The 23577-nt window shown below is 42.3% G+C and overlaps 1 gene segment (V, D, J or C); it reads left to right on the top strand.

Moving 5' to 3' along the window:
- Positions 1 to 722: 722 nt before the first annotated feature.
- On the top strand, positions 723 to 23577 carry LOC110088902 (immunoglobulin lambda constant 2-like). The segment is given in 7 exon segments: positions 723 to 744; positions 1440 to 1462; positions 1711 to 1780; positions 15094 to 15426; positions 17626 to 17655; positions 18585 to 18691; positions 22999 to 23577. Coding segments are annotated over 7 exon segments (588 nt in total).

Raw genomic sequence — 23577 nt, 5'->3', positions numbered from 1 at the left:
AATCAATGTTTAAAAACCGACTGAGTTCTGTTGCTTTCATGGGTGAGATTTCATTTCATTAGACATGTTATGTAGACTGTAGATATATATGATACAAAATAATTAGTACTTGTATGTACTGTGTTACAACAATATTCCAATATTTTGGAGAAGGAACTTGACTTACTATTGTAGATGAGTAACATAACAATTACTATCTATAGTAAGAAGGGAGGCTGGTAAAGAGTGGTGCTTGGGGCCTACCCTCTCATTAGGCACAGTGAGGTAGCCATTTCAGGTAGTAAACTTTAGGTATGATGAAAGTGTGGTCAACTCTTAATTCTTTAATGCTGTTATTTTGCTTTTACAATATAGGAAAGTGGGAGAGGCATTTCTCTCTCTCGTATGCCAGAGTTATTTGATTGCTTTTAGGATAGCAGTACTTAAAACACCCATTTTGTAGGAATTGGCTACTTTTTGCTGCTTATCCCTTGGACAAGAAACATTTTCAGAGAAGTCTTGGTGGGGCCCAAAGGCCATGAAATAGAAAAAGTCACGGGCTTGTTGCCACGTGTTGTCATTATCTTTTGGGCCTTCTTTCTCAATACCTGTCTTTCAGCTGAAAATCATCATGAATTTGATGAAGTAAACCCTCATCCACAAACTCTGATGCCACAGTAAATCTATTCATTTTTAAAGTGCTGCAGAACAATCTTCATATTTCCTACAGCTCCCCCTCTGGAATGCCTTTGATAGGCTTGCCAGGTATCTTCTCCCTGTTTGCCACAATTTTCTTAGAAAGAGGGAGATTGGGAGTTTGAGTAATGAGGTATCTGAGACCAGGATTGAGAGAAATCTTCTGGAGGTAGTACTGAAGTGAAGGGACAGCTCTGATTTGCTCCACTCTTTTTAATCTGAAGATAAGAAGTGCCCTCATTTTCTGAAAATGCAGTTGGTGTGTGTGTTTATTTTGTGTGGAGTGGGATAACTCACCCGTAGGTTCCTACATCACCTCAACTTAACCAGAGAACTACTCTAGGAAATTTGTTCTTGTACCCCCGTTTGACACTGTGTCAAACACACCATTGCACTTTGGCCAAGGAACCAGGTTGACAGTGCTTGGTAAGTTTTCATAAGATTATTCTCCTTATTGGTAGCTATTTAAGGGACACGTTCTACTGGCATATTCTGCCATATAGGACCCATTACAATGGACGATGTCTATGCAAGGAATTGGTCATGTTTTAAAAGGAGAATGTGCCAGGGTTTGTGGCTAAAGGCTACAGTTGTGCATGAATAAACAAGAGGCAAAAACTATACTCACCTCTCAAATGCACAGAATAAATAGGGATGTTACTGGCATTGTTATTTCAGGATCTCACCTGACAGCAAGAGGCACCTTCATGTACAAAGTGAATCAAGCATTAAAAATCCTGGAGCAGTGAGCCAGGTGTAAATAGTGCATAATTTCATCATAGTCAAGGTCAGTAAAAGGGACATTTTGAGCTGGTGGCAAGTAAGCTTATCAGCAAGTCCTGTTTGCATCATCCATGCTTATCCCCTACTCCTCCTTTTCAGCTGGCAGTTGTGGGATAGGCGGGATTCTAAAGAAGGGTGGTATTTAGCCAACAGGGTGCCATTTGTTGATTCTGGCATAGAACCTATCTAGTTTCCTGGGGGAAGTGAGCCGTCAGGAGAAGCATCATCTTAAGAAACCAACATCATTTTTAGGTGGCGATTTTATCACTGTGTTCCTACTCTGAACTTCACTTTGGAAAAGGAACGCGTCTTACAGTAATTGGTAAGAAAAATCCATGGTACCTTATTTCAACCATAATTAAAACTGTTTAATTTTGATAGTTGTCTTGGCAAAAGTACAGCATTTGGGCTTTTATTTAAGTTGCCTCAAATGAAAGAAGGATGAGGCTCTGTTTATGAAGTGATTGTGCAGATGTGGCAACCTGAAAGACTAGTCTTTCAAGCAGGTCGGGGTGGGGGGTATTTTGTGATCTTCTTGTTGAAAAGGGAGCAGCTTCTCTAGTTTGGCCTAGCAATGAGCCACTTCACCGCTGAGGTAGACAGGCGAAGAATACAGTGAAATGGTTGTTGTAGGGTTTTTGGGCTGTTTGGCTGTGTTCTGGAGATTTTTCTTCCTCACGTTTCACCAGTCTCTGTTCACCAGAACACAGAGTTCTAGCTCCTGTCCTTTGAAGATGCTGGCCACAGAGACTGACGAAACGTTAGGAAGAAAAACTTCCAGAACACAGCCAAGCAGCCTGAAAAACCTACAACAACCATTGGATCCCGGCCACGAAAGCCTTCGAGAATACAATACAGTGAAAATGTCTGTGCTTTTTCTCTGTGAGTCATGATTCTGTCTGTACATGTGTGCACATGATGTACATCGTTTTGCTCCTCAGCTTTTCCTTATCAAACAGTGCAAACAAAAGCAAAAGGGCTGATACAACTTTTAGACTAACAATTTAAGTTCAGTGTGAGCGTTCATGGATTACAATCTACTTCTTAAAAGACACCATAGAAGGAACAACCCAGACAAAATTGTAACAACATTTTATAGCAATGGGAGGGGAGCAGAGTGCCCCTGCCTTTCCCCTTGCTTCCCCATGAAAATAGCTCATTTCTGTTAGCTTTTCACCCAACAGAGTTTACTTCTGGTGATGGAGCCTGACTAGGACAGACAGGGTTGGATAGATATTATTTTGGTCCAGAAGTGATAAGAGTAAAGAAAGAGCTACGTTCCTCTTCCCTGAATGTACTTAGATCCACAATCACCCCTTTTTAGTTTGCCGCAGCAAAAAATAACAAGAGTCCTGTAGCACCTTAAAAACTAACACATGAGCTATGTGGTTATAAGCTTTGTGGACCACAGTCCACTTCACCAACTGCACGGCGTGCCCTTCAGAAGCAGCAGTGACTTCATTTCACAGAGCTGGTGCTTCACATTTAGTCTGGTCCTGGATGTATGCTCTGATCTTATGGTAAAGTACCAGGTGTCATGACAGGATGAGAATTCTCTACAAAATGGCTATGAAAAATATGGCTGATGTATTGAATAAGTGACAGATATGTGTGTGCACATGCATGTACACACTTGAACTTATCCTATGGCCACACAATAGCAAGTTCCATGCTCAGGAAACATTCAGGCGAAAGAACCTCACCTCATCTCAAGTTTGCTTGCAGCTTAATTCCTAAGGAATTACTGTAAGGCCAAGAGAGATACGGATGTTGGCAGGAAACAGATGATTCCAATAAAGTGTGTTCTGTAACTAAACACTTGTGACAGTTGGGGAGAAACAATCGTTTCTGCCTTCTAACAGAAAGTCATATTCCTTTTTATGTGTTATCAGCATTGGGTGAGTTATGAAGCAGGAACGGAGAGGGACATCTTTGACAGAGTGGCTTTCTAACTGCCTCAGACAGAGAAGAAAACTATGCATTCCTTTGTGGGCAGGCTGAGGGGGTTTATTTCATGACCTAGCTGGCTGTGCAAACACTGGAAAGATATACTTTGGATCAGGCACCAAACTGACTGTTTTGGGTAAGAAATTACTGTATTTCTTGTAGAAACTGTCTGTCTAGTAAACCTAGTTACTTCTTTCTCTCCATTTTGCTCTATTAACAAAACTAGGCATGTTGTGTATTAGAGAGCCTTGAAATGGCTGACACCCTGGAACGTCTTCATTCTAACAAGCAGTTTGATGATTAAAAAATAGGTCCCAGAATGATACTAGTGAGAGAAGATGGCTTGCAATTGACTCATAATCAGCATGGCCTCAAGAGTGCTAACGGCCAAAATGTGGCTATCGATAAAATGATTGTTTTTTTTTTTATTAATGCACCTATAACTGCAATGAAGGCCAAAGATGTAGCCATTGCTCATTCTAGTGAATAAGTCTCACAGAAATAGAGAGATTAACAGATACAATCCTTAAAGATTGTGGACAATCGGAGAAACAAGAGGGGATTGGTAAGTGGCAGCTGGACATGTGTCCTCTCATTGACCACTAGGTCAAAACAATACAGGAAAGGGATGAATGTGCTCAGACCTCATATGTCTTTCAGGAGCCTTCCTCATCTATGTGGCAGAAAGAATGCCAGATGTAATGAATTAGTAGCAAATCTTGGGATTGTAACATTTTGGAAAAGAAGCGCTGAGAGCGAGGAGAGCTGCAACAGATCATACCTGGCATCTTCTGGTTCATGTGTTAGATTACATTTGGGAATGCTCTGGAAGAGGCTTCCCCAGCTTGGTTTTCGTAAACCCTATGATGCCCTCCAGATCTTCTGGGCCATGTCCAGTCATTCCTTACCATTATTCATACAGTGGTGCCTTGCTAGACGATGATAATCCGTTCCACTGAAATCGCTGTTTAGCGAAATCATTGTCTAGCGAAAAGCATTTCCCTATTGGAATGCATCGAAACCTGTTTAATGTGTTCCAATGGGGAAGAATCGTCATTGTCTAGCGAAGATCAGCCATAGGAAAGCCGCTTTGCGAACCGCCAATCATCTGTTTAAATCGCTGTCTTGCGAAGCTTAGGTCCCGAAAATACACGTTTTGCGAGCGCGGAGGGAGCTGTCAAAATCGTCATCTAGCGAAAATCGGTTTCCGAAGCAGGGACCAAACATTGTCCAGTGAAATTCCCCCATAGGAACCACTGTTTTGCGAATCGCTATAGCAATCGCAAAAAGTCAATGTTTAGCGAAAAAACTGTCATGCGGGGTAACTGTCTAGCGAGGCACCACTGTATTGGCTGGGATGGGTGGAAACTGTAGCACAGAATACCCAAAGAGTGCCAAGTTGGGGGATGCTGTCCTAGGGCAACTGGGAGCCAGTCTGGTGGAGCATTTGGAGCCTGAAGGAGGGAAGTTTTGAGTTCCACTCCAGACTCAGCTACATCTGCTGCCATGGAGTAACCGTGGGCCAATCATCATTTCTCAATTTGATCTTCCTTCTTGTGAGTACATCAGAGAAGGAATTATGTGGGGTCCACTATGCTGCTTAGAAGAAAGTTGATATAAACTATTATAAACAGATCTACCAAAGGTGAGATCCAGTTCTAACAGGATAAGAATTCTGAATTTAATGGTTGCCTTCTTGGGTGGGGGCAAAGTCCACGGAGCCCAGCCTTAGCATGCTTTCTCCGACAGCTGGCAGCCAGCCAGAAATGTGAAGAGAAATAGCACCTACGACTGGCGTTCTCTACAAGAGAGCTCCCCCTACCCTGGAGGTCTTGAAGGACAGGCAGTCCCTTTAGTAACACGGTTTCAGGCTGTGCTACAACGCTCCGTTGAGCTTTGGCCAAGGAACTCGATTGTTCGTTCTAGGTAAGCAGAAGAAGTTGGCAATGCGGGCTGGCGGGAAAACAATGGTCACTCATATGCTGCTGTTTGCTTGTTTATGGGTCATGGAATCTAGGATCGTAGTAGGCAGTGTAAGATGGTGGATAGAGTGCTGGACTGGGACAGGAGAGAAAAACCTGAATTTGAGTTCTCTGCTAAGCTGTGAAACACCCTGATGGCCACGTACTTTATCTTAGCCTACCTTCTTTAGTTTGTGGTGAGGAAAAAGTGGGAAAACTCTAATACAGCTCCCTAAAAGAAAGATGAGATCCAGATCAGTAAACTGTGCTCCTGGCAGCCTAGCTAGTCTATTCTGTAGCAATGCTGGGTGAATTACAAGGTGGATATGAGCTGACTGTATGTGGCTTGAGACAAATCCAAACTCTTTTCTCTACATGTTCTTGGAAGTATGAAATCAGGGAGGAAAATCCCAAGGAAAAGAGGGGCTCCCGGAGAATTTGTAGGTTTATTATAAAAGACTGAGGCTGAAATCATGCTGCTTCATCTATGTTACAACTAGAGTGTACTATGGAATCAATGGAATTTAGGGAGGAGCTGAGTCCTCAAATCTCCACTCATTCAATGGGTCTACTCTAGCTGTGAATTACTATGCTAACCCTGTGTATTCAGCCTGTATATGTTTTTGCCGTAGTCAATGTTGTGGGGTTTCTTTGTGGCTCTAAGATGACGCAAACATGGGATCTTCCACTGCTCATGTATAGTAGACTGCAGAAGAGAGTGAAGAATAAACAGAACAAGTTTCCCATAATCTGTAATCTGTGGGTCATTGAATATTGCAAAGCAACAAATACTGTACTATAATATTGATGATAAGAAAGAGCAACAAACAGAACAGTCATCATATGGCACAACTCATCAGCTTTCAGACTATAAGGCTTGCATCTGATGAAGCGTGCTGCAGTCTATGCCATTTTATGCATTCAATGGTACTGTAGGATGATGTTTCTGCTACACACACATTGCTATACACACTAACAAGGTTGCTGGACACAACAATCACAACAGTGGTAATACTACCAGTAATAAGCAGTAGCAGTGGTTCCTTTATGGCTCTGGGATGTGGCAGAAAGACTGGGTGGATAAGCGGATTTTGAAGCTCACAGTAAGGCTCTAAAATAGCTTCTAGAGAAGAACAGCCCTAAGCCTTTCCTGGATCAGGTTCATCTACTGGAGAGGCATACTGTGTGCCACAGATAGGCTGTACTTTGGACAAGGAACACGGCTTTTTGTACTAGGTAAGCAAAATGGGAATTCTGACCACCTGATTCATTTAGCATATTTTTGTATAATTATAGCACTTTAGACAAAAAAGTTGGGCACGTGGTTGCAGTGATCTTAAACCAACAACACTTCTGCAGGATAGGACAATAGTATTTATTGCATTCCTATTGCAAACTGTAGTTGAGTTTGAGAGATTGGTGGGTGATGAGATGTTGGTAGGTTAAAGTCGAGGCCCAGAAAGCCCTTCCACAGATAAAACTGGGGTGCGCGAAGGGAAACAGAACCTTTCTAATCCCGTCCCAAAGCTCTTCCTGAAGTAGGTTCACTAACAGGGCAGACACGCTGTGTTCTGCCGAGAAGCTGTACTTTGGACAAGGAACACGGCTTACAGTATTAGGTAAGATTTGGGGGGATTGTGACAAGATTAATTATGACTGTATTAGGCCCTTGTATAGAGTATTGCAAGGTTTGGGGGTGATTTTTATACAGTATATGATTGCACTGAGACTATAGCAGCAATAATTCTACAAGGTATTACCAATTGTCCCCGTTTTGCAGCACTGCATGCAGTGAGTTCTTAACAGAGGCAAGCTTTGCTCCAAGGAGTCCCAACCCCTTAGATCCATCCTCTTGGCTACAGTATTTTGATCTGTAAAACCCAACACTATAGTACATGGCATCTAGCTTAAAGGGACGATAACAAGAAAACAAAACATGTGACTGCTACAGATGCAGTCCTGGACAAGCTAATCAGTAAATTGCCAGAACAGTGACTCTGAAAGTTAAATAAAAGTTATATGACACAAAGACAGAAAAGCGGAGCCAGGATTTGCTATTGGAATGAAAAGTTTCAGGATTTAGGAGAGTCTATTGCACATCACATGACAAGTTGGCAGCAGGTAGAACATTCACAAGAAATTTGATGCTCTTTAGTAATGAGGCAAAGTATGACAAGTATGTACAGAGGGAAGGGCAAGTATAAGGTCCCTTATAGATTTTTCTAATATGGATTGTTGAATTTTTTTTTCTTACATCACATTACATTACATTGTATGTTCACGTGTTCTAGAAGATCCGAAGGAAATCTGACACTTAAATGTGCCATCTATCCCTAATTTTCAGAAACAGGCCATTTGGAAAGATGTCAGAGATGACTTTTGAAAGGTGGTTGTGTGTACCTACATGCATTAAAACTTCTGTTGGTACCCCTGAACTTTAAAACATAAATCTCAGAGCAGGGGGGTGGAAGTGCGTAGCACCTCCTTCTAGTACTTCTTGCTTTATGCTGTCAGGTGGCTTGCAATTTATGGGAACTTTAACAGGGTTTCCAAGGTATGTGAGATGATGTTCAAGGAGTCATCATTCCAACACTCTGTCCCACTACACCGTACTGGCTCTCATGATTTCAGCATACATGTGTGTAAACTCACACACCGGTGGCTGCGTAGCTTGGTGGTTTAAATCCCTGGCTCCAGAGCCAGAGGTTGGGAGTTCAATTCTCCACTGTGCCTCTTTTAGGGGTAGAGCCAGCCTTTTCGGCTTTGGGCAAATGCACAATCCCAGGATGTCCCCAGAAGAAGGGACTGGTGGATCACTTCTGAATGTTCTCTACCTGGAAAACCCCGAAAAGGGTCACCATAAGTTAGAATTGACTTAATGGGACTTGATTAGATTAGAAATCCACACACATGGAGTCAAAATGCCAGGAAATTGCTTAATTTTTAATATCTTGCAGTTGCAGGTATTCTGGAGTAATGTACAATTATAGCAACTGTGGGATTAAACAGAAAACATTGGGGATTAGGGTAAAGCTAGACATTAAGTAAGGCGGGAGTTATATAAGAGGAGTACTGGTAAGCAAGGTGCTTTATCTTTCCCAAGGCCACTGATTTTCTCCTTTAAAAGCTTGCATTTTTTTTCTTAGCCAGAAAAAGACTTCCTTTGTACTAGAGCCAAAGAAGGTGGGAGAGTATCCTTTAAAAATGGCATTTGTGGGCAAGACGGTGCAAGCAACCTGTACACTTGCTGGTTCTTGCTGGTTCAAGGGCCCTCCTAGCAGCACAATGAAAAACACGGAGTTAAGGATTCCCTGTGGCTCTCACATGTAACATTCAGGTTCAGCCTCATCAATTTAGCCCCAGTGCTTACAAGCGAATGCTGGGCAATTGGTCGCAGAATGAATGAATGCAACAGAGCTGAGATGAGGAGTGCATAACTCTCCAGACGTGATTATCTGGCAACCCAGCAGCTCTTGGCAGCATAGCTAAAGGTGAAGGATTATGGAAGTTGCAGTCCCCCCCCCAAACAAAAACATCATGTCACCCATCACTGCAAGAGACCAAGCTAAGTCAGAGCCACAAGTGATGTATAACATAGGATGGGGCTCTGGAACATGTGTTCAGCTCCTGCTGAAGAGTCCCCCCACATCCATCACGTTTTTGTGGGTGGGAGCTAGGCTGTTAAAATCGGCAGGGTTTGCCAACAGGGCCGTCAGGCTGTGTTCTACACATCTCCGTTGAATTTTGGAAAAGGAACATGGCTTACAGTACTTGGTAAGAAATGGAGAACCATATAAGCCGAGGGCAGCAGGACACTTGGCAGGACATGTGGGGTGGTAAAAGAGACTCCAGGAACAAACTAAGAAGTGCGGTGTTTTTACGAAGTGTGGTGTTTTACGATGAGCGGAGCTCATCTTCAGATGAAGGGAAGAAGAAAGAACCAGAAAAAAAGGAGAGGGGTTCTCTGTTTGGATGAAGGGATATTTTAAGGAGAGAGGACTGGAATTTCACTGCATTTTGGCTGCTGTTACCTAGTGTCCCCTAAGGACTGTAAACAGAAACTCAAATGTATTTGCAGATCTGGGGCCCTTAGACAAAAGCCTTCACAACAGAAAAAAACACTAGCCTTTTGCAGGAAAAGCTATAGTCCAGCATCACGCTGTCAATTTGTATGTGATACAGAAAAGAATAGCAGAGACTGGGTGTTTCATTGCAGGACCATTCAGCAATTTGAACGCTCACTTGCAGATTGAAATGGGATAGTTTTTTTACTACCTCCCTGAAAACTAGGCTTTTGAGGGAAGAGGTGCGATGCCCGCATTGCCCTTAGAAAGAATCACAGCCAAGGTCCACTGACATAGCCATCCCTCTCTTCACATCTTAATCCTTTCTCTGGGGCAGCAAATCATGTGAGGGGCATGTGGTGCTACCCCTCAAAGGTCTATGTTCAGCCTTGGGCCATCCAGTTGCTTCTCCTTGCTCTAATTTAATAGATTATGATTTGTAAAACCTCAAACCTGGGTTGACTGCCATAGGAATTGCAGCCTGATGCTTGACTTGTGTGGTCAAGCAACAGGTCTGTGGTTTGTGGGCTAGAACAAATGGGATTTTCGTACTGCCTTGCACCTCTGTACTCTGGATATGAGCTGCAATTTGGAGCTGGAACCAGACTCACTGTCTTAGGTAGGATTTTTGTTTTGGGGGGAAACTCCTTTGCGTGCATCTTTTGAAGTATTTATTATCAGGGAGGGTCAGGGTGTTAATTTTAGACTTTATATGGTGATACTTTGTATCCCATGATGCCCTCAGAGCACTGATGGGAGTTTGAACAGGGACTTTGGTTGTGGGGGTACCCCGAATCTTCCCCTTCTTACATCTGAGGGACCCATTTTGCTGCTGTGTTGTTTTCTTTTGTCCAAATCCTATTCGACCCCAGAAGCAATGACGGGAGAAAAGAAGTACATGGGCATAATATAGAAATAATGATATCTCTATTAAATCATTTCCAGTTCTCTTGAAGAAATAAAAAAAAAGTCTTTCTCTCTACAGCCCTAGTGATACAGGGAGCAAGAAAAAGGGTGCAATTGGGATTAAAGCCAAATATTTCTCCTCTTTCTCATTTTCTCTCTCACACACATACTTCCCCTGCCCCAACAGTTGAAAAAATGAAAAGCAGGGAGGAAAAGAAGCCATTTCTTGAATGGTTTCCTGTTAGACAAAATATGAGTTACAGTAAATTATGCCCCATTCAGCATTATGTCTTCCAATATATCTGTGAAGATTCTCAATCATCCAGGGGAGGTTATCTGGAAGTTGAAATGGCAACTGGACTTCTTTCTTCTTAGGCTGAAACATTTTGTTTTGCTACTCATCCAAGTAGCTTCTTCAGTCTGAGGAGAGTTGGTAGGAGATCCCTGATATGCTGGCTTCACTGAATAGGCTCATTAGAAGGACAAAGAACAGCAGTCCTTCTCCACCTATTGTCATGGGTCGTTAACAATCATTAACAATGGTCTTTCTGGTGGGTGTGGTCCTGACCTTTCTGGGGACAGATGAAAGGGCAGCAGGATCAATAGGGGACAGACTGTATCTAAGGCCTCCACCCATGTTGAATGAGGGATTTCCTATATGCACATGTGTGGCCTCCTTGATTCCTCTCTCAAACCACCTATCTTCTCGGTCCAAAATGAGTACATCTTGGTTATCAAATGAGTATCCTTTGCCTTTCAAATGAAGGAACATGGCCGATTGTGGTCCTGAGCCATTGTCCCTCCTGTGCTGGGCCATTCTCCTGTTTAGTGGCTGTTTGGTTTCTCCAGTGTAGAGCTCCCAACACTCCTCTTTGCATTGGACCACCGCATATACTATATTGTTCCTGTTGTGTTTTGCTGTCCGGTCTTTTGGGTGGATGAGTCTCTGCCTTAGTGTGCTTGTGGGTTTGAAGTGCATGGGTATGTGGTGTTTACCAAAAATCTTTTTGAGCTTTTCAGACACACCCGTTACAGAAGGAATGACCAGGTTCTTCCATCAGCTCTGGGTCTTGGGCTGTTCCATTGTCCTGCTGGGTTGGGACACTGCCTTGTTAAAGGCCCATTTTGGAGATCCACAGGCCTTAAGGGCTGTTCTTCAAATTCCATCTTCCTTCTTTTTGGCTTCTGTGGAGGTGAAGATGTTTCTTGCTCTGTGGTTGAACATCCTGATGACCCCTCGTTTGTGTTGCAATGGGTGATGAGAGTCAAACTGCATGTATTGATCAGTGTGTGTAGCTTTTCTGTAGATTTCTATTCCTAAGCTGCCATTGGATCCTATGATGACTGCACAGTCCAGGAAAGCCAGCCAGTTGTCTTTGGTATTTGACCTGATGAACTTGATGTTTGAATGCACTACACTTATGTGGTCTGTGAAGACATGGACTTCCTGAATCTTGATCTTCACCCAGGTGTCGTCCACAAACCTGTACCAATGGGTCGGAGTCATTCCCTGGAAGGTGTTTAGTGCCTTCTTTTCTACTTCATCCATGTATAAGTTGGCAATAATGAGCCATGTTTCTGTCTGTAAAAGTCACCTCTGTAGGTGAAGTAAGTGGTGCCCTTTCATCCATCTCCAGAAAGATCAGGATCACACACCAGAAAGACCACTGTTAACAACTGTTAATGACCCATGACAATGGATCATTAAGGCCTGCAGAGGTGAGATTTTCACTCACCCTCAGTCCTTTGTCCATCTAAGGAGCCTATTCAGACCAGGGGGGAGTGAAACCAACATGGAGGATATATCAGGGTCTCCTACTAACTCTCCTCAGACTGAAGAAACTACTTGGATGAGTAGTGAAACTTTTCAACCTAACAAGAAAGTAGTCCAGTTGCCATGACTCAACGTCCAGATATGTCTTTCAATATTAGCTTTTTAATATCACCCAATTAATATTTAATGCCATTTTAAAAGGGACACCATCAAAAATTGTTCCAGGTGAACATGTTCAAACACTCAAAACAAAATAAGAAATTTACAAAGGAGACAGGTGCCAAGAGTTGTCAGCTGGAACTGTGAATTGTCATCTTCTAACCCGGCAATGGATATATAGTCTGTCTATTTTTGGCATCACAGCGGGCAAGAATAATAGGACATAGGACACAATAAGGGTATTTATAGCCATAACATAATGCTAGGGTCTGCTTACTTTAAATGAGTTCAGTTATTACATATAGAATTGGAAACACAGCAGTAACGACTGGTAGTCAATTACAGCTATCTATGCAGCAATTCTATTGTATTCTATTTACATCCACTTAAGAGAGTGTTCCATTGACATAAATGGAAATTCTGAGTAAGTATGCATGGAAAGGAGCTGTGTATATTTCTTTCACAGCTATTTTTGTGCTTGGAGTATTCCCATGCATGATGAACCAAGTTAGACCCTCTTCTCTTTGTTTTTTTAACAGCACAGCTGCTTTTTGCTGTTCCCAGAAGCAATGAAGAGGGGCAGCCATAGCTGAGCAGTAGACAGACCACATCCTCTGCATACAGAAGGGCCCCAGCACCACCAGTTAAAATGAGCTCAGGCACCTGGACTAGGGAAAAATGTGCCTATGATTTTGGAGGAATGTGTAAAATTAGCAGTAGGTTCTAAAACAATGGCTCCATATGTCCTTGGATGACAGCTTTTATAAGATCTGACTGGTCTGATCATTAACCATAGACTGGGGACCGTAATTGATCTTAAATTAATTGACTTTTAAAAAACAAATCCATCATACCCTCTTTATAACTCAGCATTTAAAATGTGGACTTATTCATTCTGCAAGCCCACTGAGAATCACAAATACGCACTAAAATCTGTTGCAAATTGTGCTTCCAGTTCCATCATTTATATTATTTATTCTGTTTAATTTATATACCACCTGATTGGTGAATTCACACTACGCTGGGCAGTGTGCAGCAAGCAAAACTCCACAAACCACCACGCGCTTCATCCCCATGATAACATAATCAAAATGGCACTATAACTGACTGAAACATGGTAAGCTACATAAAACCTAAAATTGTGATCCTATGCCTAAAAATTTACTTTGATTAATCTTCAAGACCTGTCAAATCAGGGTTCTTTTCTGCAACAACAACAACAACAAAAACCATCTTATTGGCCATTTTATAACCTGCTGTCACTTATCACAGTCACCAAGATTTTTGCCTTGGAACATGACAACCCATATCAATGCATCTCTTCAAGCAATGTTTTGTTGAATAGGGAGGTCTGGAGATACATCAGCTTCAATCCATAATACCTATGGAATTAAATGGCAGGTGCAATTTGTCCATTTTTATGCTGACTGAGGTATTCTGGTTATTCTACTCCAAAAAGATAATAACTCTCATTTTGGGGCTGATTCACATATGTCTGTACTTTACTTGGCCTATCAGACTCTTTACTTGATTCCTCAAAGGCTGATAGCTGGCAGCAAAAGTGGAATTTGTTCCATTGGAAAGAGTTGTGCTCCCTGGGAGAAAAGAAAGATCTGTGATGGTCCACGTATGGAGTCACAAACATTTTTTTAAAAGAATTAAAAATTCACACCGTTCTTTAAAGCAAATTTATGCAGTATATACTATCAACAAGGGACCATCAGTAGAAGTCCATTACAACTCAAGATCTTTTCCACACGAACACAGCTGCTAACATCCACAGGAGAGCATTTCTTTCTACTAGAGTCTAGCTTAAATTGTTAATGAGCACAAATCCATCTGCGTTAATTCTGTGAGGGCCTAAACCCAATAGCCAATCCCATTTTGAGCAGATATGTGGGATAAATGGGATTTACTTAAATGTTTATTTGTCACCACTTGGCTGTTGAGGCGGGGGATCTGTTAGCTGGGACTAGCAAATGGGTTGAAGCCAGTATGTCTGCAGGCTCCATTTTTGTGGAGAATACTTCCTAGAAAAAACATCTCATAACTTGATATTTTTTGTAACAATCATTCCAAAGCCCAATTTCATGTACAACTTTGCTACCATGCATGCTTTTATATCACCGATACATACACTGTCTAAATTTTTTCCTTCAAGAAGAAATAATGAACCCACAGAAAACCTCACATAAAATTTATTCAGCATATATCCTATGTGTAATACGCATCATTTTTCCAGAGTTGGAAATGCTACACCCGTAGGCTGGCTGAAGGACTCCAGTTTTCATTAAAAAAAAAAATTCCCCCCAACTTCTATACTTTTCAAAAAACTAGTTGAAAAGCTGACAACAATAATTTCCACCCAGGGAATAAGAAGCTATTCCTTATATGAACCTGGAGAAGAATTTGTGTTGAGACTGACTTCTACTTGTGCCCTGTTGTTAGTTTCTGTCATCTCTGTTATACTTCAAGAACTGTTGAATGTGTTGAAAGATAGTATGTATGTGACTGCGTACCTTGACACTGGAGTGGACAACTTGCAACCTTCCAGATGCAGCTGAACTGTACAGAGGTACTAATCATATTTGTTATTGGGCCTTTGTATCCACAATGTACTGTAGACTACTGTAGGTCAGTAGACACTGTGTGCATAGATGGGTCCTGACAGGGGCAGGTCCTCCACCCCTGAAATTTTGGGGTGAGGTGCTCCCCTGCTGTGTTCCATGAGCTGCCTTTGCCTCAGCAAACTGATATGTGCAAAGCAAACTAAACTTGAAGTGCATTATCATCTCTGTGTGCTCTATGTTACTTTCTCTTCCAGGAGAGGGTGAACATTCCAGCCCTCCAAAGGTGACCATATTTTCACCGTCTACACAGGAGCTCAAAGAAAAGAATAAAGCTACAATTGTGTGTTTGGTCACTGATTTCTACCCAGATCATATCATTCTTACCTGGTCTGTGAATGGCAAAGAAAGAAAAGGGGGTGTAAACACAGAGACACCCAAATTGGAATCCCCAGGCAAATATTCGCTGATCAGTCGTTTAAGAGTCACCAGCCAAGAGTGGCAGAATTCGTATAACAAGTTTGACTGCAAAGTTAAGTTCTACGATGAGACTAAAGCATCATCCTATGAGGAGAGTATACATGGCATAGGTAAGTGAAAAGCTAGAAATTATAGGCAGGGCGGACTTGAAAACGCTCTGTGATAATGTTTTTATTCAAGGAAAATGTATAATTTATTTTGATGTAATTTCATCATATTAATGTAATTAGTGTAGCCAAATTACACAGTGGTACCCTGTGTGATGTACTGCAGTGGTCCCCAACCTTGGGCCTCCAGATGTTCTTGGACTACAACTCCCAGGAGCCTTCACTACCACCTCTGCTGGCCAGGATTTCTGGGAGTTGAAGTCCAAGAACATCTGGAGGCCCAAGGTTGGGGACCACTGATGTACTGGACAGAGTGATTCAGGAGACCAGGGTTGGAATACCCACTCAGTCATGGAACTGGGGGTGTGGAAATGGTAAAACTACTCCTTAAATATCTCACTTAACTTGAAAGCCCTATTTAGGGTAGATAAAAGTTGGTTCCAACTTTATAACTCATAACTAATTTTATAAAAGGCACTGTTTTGCACCCAGGTTGCCCTCCTTCTGCACCAAGAAGCCAAATTCTGCAACACATATAAATTGCACAAATAGTGCCAATTAGTAAGTTTTATAATTTTCTCCACAATTTACTCAAGTTATGCATAAAAATGATGCATTTCTTGCCCTTGCCCTTCTAGACCCTGATCAGTCTTTATTCATTTTTCCCCCCTCAGGCCAGATATAGATGTCAGAGAAAGTCTTTGACTGACAAATCCTTAACTAACATGAACATCTGACTATCACAGGACAATCGTTTCTCCTGACCAGAATTATTCAAACTATCTTGCTCTCTCTGGTGATTGGTCTGCAGGAGTTCAGCATGGGATTCCTTTGGTGTTTTGTTTCACAAACATGAAAGGACTGCCTCAGTCACCTAACCACAACAGCAATATTAGCGTACCTCCAGCTCTAATTAAAGGCTATCTCTAATGTCTGTTTCTGGGCTAACACACCCATTAATGCTGAGGTGTAACACTCACAAAGAACACCCCCCCCCAGTAATTAGGCTTGAAATGACAGTGCAGGGGTTGACGGTATTATACCTGTCTATGCGGAGTCACAGTGTTAACTCTTCCTCCTCTAGCTGCAGCTCAATGTTTTCCACTATCCCACTACCATCTTTGGTTCTTCTTCAGATAAAGAGAGGATAGAAGGCTTTGGGTCTCTTGAGGAGCCTCCGCAAGTGGCATGCAACCCACAGGGATAGAAAGGGATAGAAAGTTCAGATTCCTAAAATCTTGAAATCTAGTACTACCCTGTTTCTCCAAAAATAAGACCTAACCTGAAAATAAGCCCTAGTAGGATTTTTCAGGATGCTCCTAATATAAGCCCTACCCCAAAAAATAAGCCCTAGTTAAGTGAAACCCCGCCCTCCACCATTGGGCAGCAACCAGAAGATGACACGACTGTATCTGAATAAATGTAGATGGTTGTACATGACAAAAAATAAAACATCCCCTGAAAATAAGCCCTAATGCATTTTTGGAGCAAAAATTAATATAAGACCCTGTCGTATTTTCAAGGAAACACAGTATGTCACATAACTGTGGATTTATTTTTATTTTATTTTTATTTTTTTGCACTCTGTGAGTGCCCTGTGTTTTCTCCATGGTACATATGCAGCCTTGGTTATTGCTTGTTGGACAAGATCTAAAACTATGAGTGTTTTGTTTTTTAAATACATGGATATATTCAATTTCTCAACACACTTTACTTCAAATCATTGTTTCATTCTTGTACTTTTTTCCTGCTGATACTATTTCCTATTACATTCAGCCTATAACTCTGACAATGTCTGTAGGGGTTCTTCAGTTGCATTCTTTTTAATCCTGTTGATAAATAACTCTTCTCCTCTACAGATTCTGAAGTACAGTACATTGTGTCACCTGCAATAATTTTTAATACACCAATGAAATGCAGTGTTAAATGTTCCAAAACAAACGTCAAATTCTTTTCTTTCCAGTGGCATTTGGTTTATATAACATATCAGTGAAATACTGTTTCATTCTTTTTGCCCATAGCTTCTGATGCTAAAACTAATTATTTTTACTCTTGGGGATTTCGAGCCTTGCTTTAGAAGCCTTATGTTTTAACTTCAGAAGCAGTTTAGAAACACTGTGATCTTGCCAACACCCTCGTGTCAACTTTGGTTCTGTAACCCTTATTAATAGCTCACGTGTACTCTTTTCCTCCTGCTTTCAGACTGTGATGGTGGCATCGACCAAACAAGAGGTAAGCCAAAATCACTTGGCTCTTGCTAAATTTATATATTTTTTTGAAATTAAAAGATTCCACAGGACTTTCCCCCTCCCCAGAACAGAGGTCAATGTGTACAAATGAATTCTATATGGCTAGGACTCAGCAGGATAACATTATAATCACTCTAGGTTTCCAGAACAAGGTAGGAGCGGCCATTTTGCTATCTCTTATCAGAGGCTTCAGGCCGTAGGAGGCAACGCAACCTTAGGCTTCCACTTTCAAAACTAGAGGCCTGAAGCACAGTAATACTGACTGTATAATGCAGATTCACAGGATCTGACTTCAAATGAGGACCAGTCATTCTGGCCTTGACGGCAGCTGGAATAGAACTAGATCATGTCTGTAGAAGATGAGTTAGAACTCCTTCGCATCACTTAGAGAGAGAGACAGAGAGACAAAGATAACTTGTGGTTTCTGAGTAGCAGGGATCTTGGGTGGTGCTGCTATGAATGGGATTGCACCAACAATTATTGTTTTATTTTAACTAGAAATTTTCTTTTAAAAAATCTGATGGGAGTAAAGCTGACCTTTAGAGGAAGAAATGATCATGCCACCAAATTCGGTGTTCACAAGCCAGATGGCACATACACCCAGTAGTCTCTCCGCTGCAGGACACTTCAAATGCAGGTTGCATGGGCAAACAGAAACTAGGCTTTTGTAAGAAAATGTGCTAATTTCGACTAATAAAATAGCCATTGGGAAATAACTGGTATCCAGTTACAGATTCTCCACTCTCCAAAGCGTTTCTTGTTTTTTAAAAAAGGCTACTGAGTTTCAAATACGTTTCTGTACGCTGTGCTTTCTGGCTGACAAAACCCAATATTTCTGGGAGAAAATGCTTTGTTGGGGGAGGCATGGATTAGTTGGTTGCGATCAATTTTTTTTCGTTTCTTGATTTTTAGAAACATATCTCAGGACAGCCAATCTTGGGAAACTGGTGTATATTCTTCTCATTTTCAAGAGTTTCTTGTATGGGGCATTTGTGATGGGCTGGAAGTTACGGAAAAAGGTAATATGCTATGTTGGTTCTTTATATCCTAAGAAAATGCTACACGTGGTGTTTTGCCGATAATGAGAATTCCTGTCCTATCTTTATCACAAGGCTGGTCAACTGCTGTTCACATTCTGTAACCCTGATTTATATCTTGACATGCATGTTTTGTAATGTACGTCGGTTCTGACTTACAGTGAGGTTTTTGAGGGATCTGATAGGTTCGAGAACTGGTTTACAACTGCCACCCCTACAACTTTCCATGGCCAAGCAGGGATTTGAACCTGGATCTCCTAAATCTTAATACAGTACTCTATCCACACTGCATTGGCCCTCAGAATTTATACCTCACCAGATAGAAGGCTGCCAGTGAGTTTGGAACAATCCAATCAGCTTTGCCAGAGATAGAGTTTAAAACGAACACTCTAGACTTGATTTTGCACTCTACATTTGAAAACTGGACCACACATCTAGCCTTGGTTTCTGGAAATCCTGTCTTGGTCGCCCTGTATGATGACCTGCTGAGGGAGGTTGACAGGGGTAAAATATCTCTGTTGGTCCTCCTCGACATCTCAGCGGCCTTCAATACCATTGACCATGGTATCCTCCTGGGGAGGTTCTCTGAGTTGGGAATCGGTGGCCTGGTGCTTGCCCGGCTCCGTTCCTTCTTGGAGGACCGACCCCAGAGAGTACAGCTTGGGGAGAGTGTCTCAGCCCCGTGGAGTCTCAATTGTGGGGTTCCACGGGGTCGATTATCTCCCCAATGCTGTTTAACATCTATATGAGGCCGCTGGGTGGGGTCATCAGGGGGTGTGGGGCATCGTGTCATCAGTATGATGACACCCAGCTCTACATCTCCTTTTCACCAACTGCAGGAGATGCCGTTCTGTCCCTCCAGTGCTGCCTGGGGGCCATAAAGCAATGGATGCAGGAAAATGGGCTGAGGCTGAACCTGGATAAGACGGAGGTGCTGAGGGTGGGTGCCCCCACCATTGGCGGGTTGGGTGACTCCCTCTTGTTTGGGGGGTGACCCTGGCCGCAAAGAGTGGGGTCCGCAGCTTGGGGATCCATCTGGACCTGGCACTTACCATGGAGACTCAGGTGGCGTTGGTGGTCCGTTCTGCCTTTTTCCATCTGTGGAGGATAGCCCGGCTGCAACCCTATCTCAATGTGGGGGCGCTCACTACCTTGGTACATGCACTTGTAATCTCAAGATTAGACCACTGCAATGTGTTCTACGTGGGGCTGCCTTTGAGGTTGATGCGGAAACTCCAAGTGGTGCAGAATGCGGTGGCCAGACTCCTTAGTGGAGTGAGAAAACACCAACATATTTCTCATACTCTGGCCACACTGCATTGGTTCCCCATTCGGTTCTGCATTGACTTCAAAGTCCTGATGCTTACGTATAAAGCCCTAAACGGTTTAGGACCTCGATACTTGGCGGAACATCTACTCCCACCAAGCTCTACCCGTGTCACTCACGCGAGCCAGGAGGTGAGGCTGAGGAGCCTGACGCCGAGGGAGGCCCGGAAGGAAAAAACAAGAAATCGGGCTTTCTCGGCAGTGGCTCCTTGCCTCTGGAACAACCTCCCTCCAGAGATTCACACTGTCCCCTTGCTAGGTATTTTTAAAAGCCAACTAAAAAACTTGGATGTTCAGGCAGGCCTACCCCTCCAGTTAATATTTGTTTCCTCTCTTCTCCTTTCTTTGTGGTTTATTTTTCATTTTTTCCACATCTTGAAGCTTTTACCATTCGGTGTAAAAACTTTTTAAAAATATTATTATTATTATTATTGTACTATTGTGTTATGATTTTGTAAGCCGCCTAGAGTGGTCATATTCCATTGGTGTGTTTCACATTTACAAATCAAGAGTGTTTTTTCAGGATCTCTTAACACCTGAGGGACAACTAACCTTGTTTAGATTTTGTTAAACAAACCAAACTAAAACGCAATTGGCCTTTGTACAATTTTTTTAAAGAATGGGCAATAGATTTATTAGACCACAAAATTTTCAAAAACAAAGAAGGTTGTCAGTCTTGCAAGGCTGTCCCTTGGGTTGAGCATTGCTGAGCTGAAGGCCATGGGGGAGGATCAGAAAATCCAGAAATCATTCTGGCCAGAGATTGAGGCTTCAGAAACTCAGCGTTTAAAGTAAAGTCCCCAAATGGAGGTTACAGCCTGGTAGAACCAGCTTGAGATACCAGGTTTCATCTCAGGCTATACAAACAATATTCTATTTTTCCATGTTGACAGGCAAAAGGACTGCCACTCATTCAGTGCCATCTCCATTGCTTTGTATTGACACAAATAGCTGAGCACCCTGATTCTCCTACTGTGCTGATTACAGTGGTGCCTTGCTAGACGATGATAATCCGTTCCACTGAAATCGCTGTTTAGCAAAATCATTGTCTAGCGAAAAGCATTTCCCCATTGGAATGCATTGAAACCTGTTTAATGCGTTCCAAAGGGGAAGAGTCATCGTTGTCTAGCGAAGATCGGCCATAGGAAAGCTGCTTTGCAAACCGCCTATCAGCTGTGTAAATCACTGTCTTGCGAAGCTTAGGTCCCGAAAACACCTGTTTTGCGAGCACGGAGGAAGCTGTCAAAATTGTTGTCTAGCAAAAATCGGTTTGCGAAGCATTGTCCAGCAAAATTCCCCCATAGGAATCACTGTTTTGCGAATCGCTATAGCGATCATAAAAAGTCAATGTCTAGCGAAAAACTGTCATGTGGGGTAACTGTCTAGCAAGGCACCACTGTACACCATTCTGCTTTCTTCCCCATTGTACACTTCCTTTCGGGGGGAGGAGAGAAGAGAGAATGAGAGAGAGAGAGAAGCATACCAGTAGGCAGAAAAAGTACCCACTAAAACCTTTTCCAGTCTTTTCCATTTCATTGATTCTGATTCTTAGTTGAGTTATTGCCATTTTTCTCTCAAATCAAACTGATGAACTTCACAAAGTAGATTCAAAACCAATTCACAAAGGAACATATCTTGGCTTCTCAGCATTTGATTGCTGGCTTTTGAATGTGCAGACCAGGCTTGGGAGACGAAATGAACATTCTGCCCGGCCTAGACTTGCCAGCTTTTTTAATGAGCTGCTGCTCCCACATCACTGAATCTGCACGTATTGACAGATACCTGCAGATAAAAGGTCTGGATACAAAAAACAGAAGCAGAATGATGGGACTCTTGCTGGAGAGCCAGTGAGCTGATGTGAATAGTGCTGGGAGGCTTGGGTTCAAATCCCCACCTAGCTAAGAAAATGTTCCAGGGGAAGGATTGTTGATACTAAACCACTCCTTGAACATCACACATAGCTCAAAAACCTGACTAGGGTTGTCATGAATCAGAAATTACTTGATGGCGCATAACATTTTTGTTATGTGCCATCATAACAAAAAAAGATTTGCCAGCTGATTTCTAGGTATTAAGATGTTTTACCAGGCTGAGCAGACCCTCTTTTGAAACAGGTTGAAAATCCTAGATCTAATAGTTCCTGTTTATAGGGTTTTTTGGTGGGTGTGGCTGATAAAATTACTGTACTTACAAAGTTATTTTTTACAGTATTCTGAAATTTAGAAAAATGACATCTTCCATTGAATCCAGTAAATCTCTGCTTCCAGAGCAGTGGTTCCCACCCTTGGGTAACCTAGGTGTTCTTGGACTGCAGCTCCCAGAAACTTTGGCCAGCACAGCTGGTGCTGAAGGCTTCTGGGAACTGCAGTCCAAGAAAGTCTGGGTTAGCCAAGGTTGAGAAGCACTGGCCCAGAGGATCAGGGTGGGGTAGAGGTTCTGCACTATTGCGACCATCAGCCTTGAAGTGTGGTTGGATTCCTACCCATTCAAGGACTGACGTAGAAGAACGAATGTCCCCAGTCACCCATGTCCAAACTCTGCCCAAATCGAATGGTTGTTGTGGGTTTTTTGGGCTCTTTGGCCGTGTTCTGAAGGTTGTTCTTCCTAACGTTTCGCCAGTCTCTGTGGCTGGCATCTTCAGAGTGCTGTCCTCTGAAGATGCTGGCCACAGAGACTGGCGAAACGTTAGGAAGAACAACCCTTCAGAACACGGCCAAAGAGCCCAAAAAACCCACAACAACCATTAGATCCCGGCCGTGAAAGCCTTGGTGAATACATCTTCCCAAATCTCTTCAACAGTATAGGAAGTCTAGAACCATCATTTGCTTCTGGCCCTCTTAATCAAAGAGATGGTGTGTGGTTTTAGGGAGACTTGCTCCGGTGTCTGATCTAGTTTTGAAATACAGAAACTAGCTGAGGATAATAATCTACTGCAATCTACTTTTTTTTTTTTTTTTGCCCAGTGACATCCATTGCTGTAGAAGCCCTTCGGCTGGAAGCACGTCACCTGTACTGAGCGAACTCTGAGAAGCAAGAGGTACATGCCTGCGGTGAAAAATCTAGAGTGCCACAAACTGTCAATTGTTTGAGTTAATAATCGCTTGCTGATGCTTTTTAACTGCTGTACTTTTGAAAAAGCAATAATATTTTCTGGTGTTTCTTTTCTGTTTTTACTCTGTTTACTTGGAACTAAGTTTGTGCAGAGGTGCAGCTTCATAGTGCAACCTTAATTATACATGTTTTTTTTCACAAACATGCCATACTGAATCCCATAGGACTTACCTCCAGAGAAGGAGGTTGGCCTTAAAGTTCTACTGAGTTTCAGATTAAACATGCACAGCAGAAGCTTATGCATAATTTGCTCAGAAGTGCATCCTACCAAGATAAACAAGATTTTACTTCCAAGCAGGGGTAGATAGTATTGCAACCATATGAATGTATGTGATCCTCCAGTTGCTAGAGTCTCTCTTTGACTATCATGCCTTGTAAACTTTTGTTGATTCTCTGTCCTGACCTATTTTTAGTAAAGTCACAGAACAGTT

This window comes from Pogona vitticeps, chromosome 2 (genome assembly GCF_051106095.1).
Source record: "Pogona vitticeps strain Pit_001003342236 chromosome 2, PviZW2.1, whole genome shotgun sequence".
Classification (NCBI taxonomy): Eukaryota; Metazoa; Chordata; class Lepidosauria; order Squamata; family Agamidae; genus Pogona; species Pogona vitticeps.
This window is presented reverse-complemented; position numbering and strand designations above follow the sequence as displayed.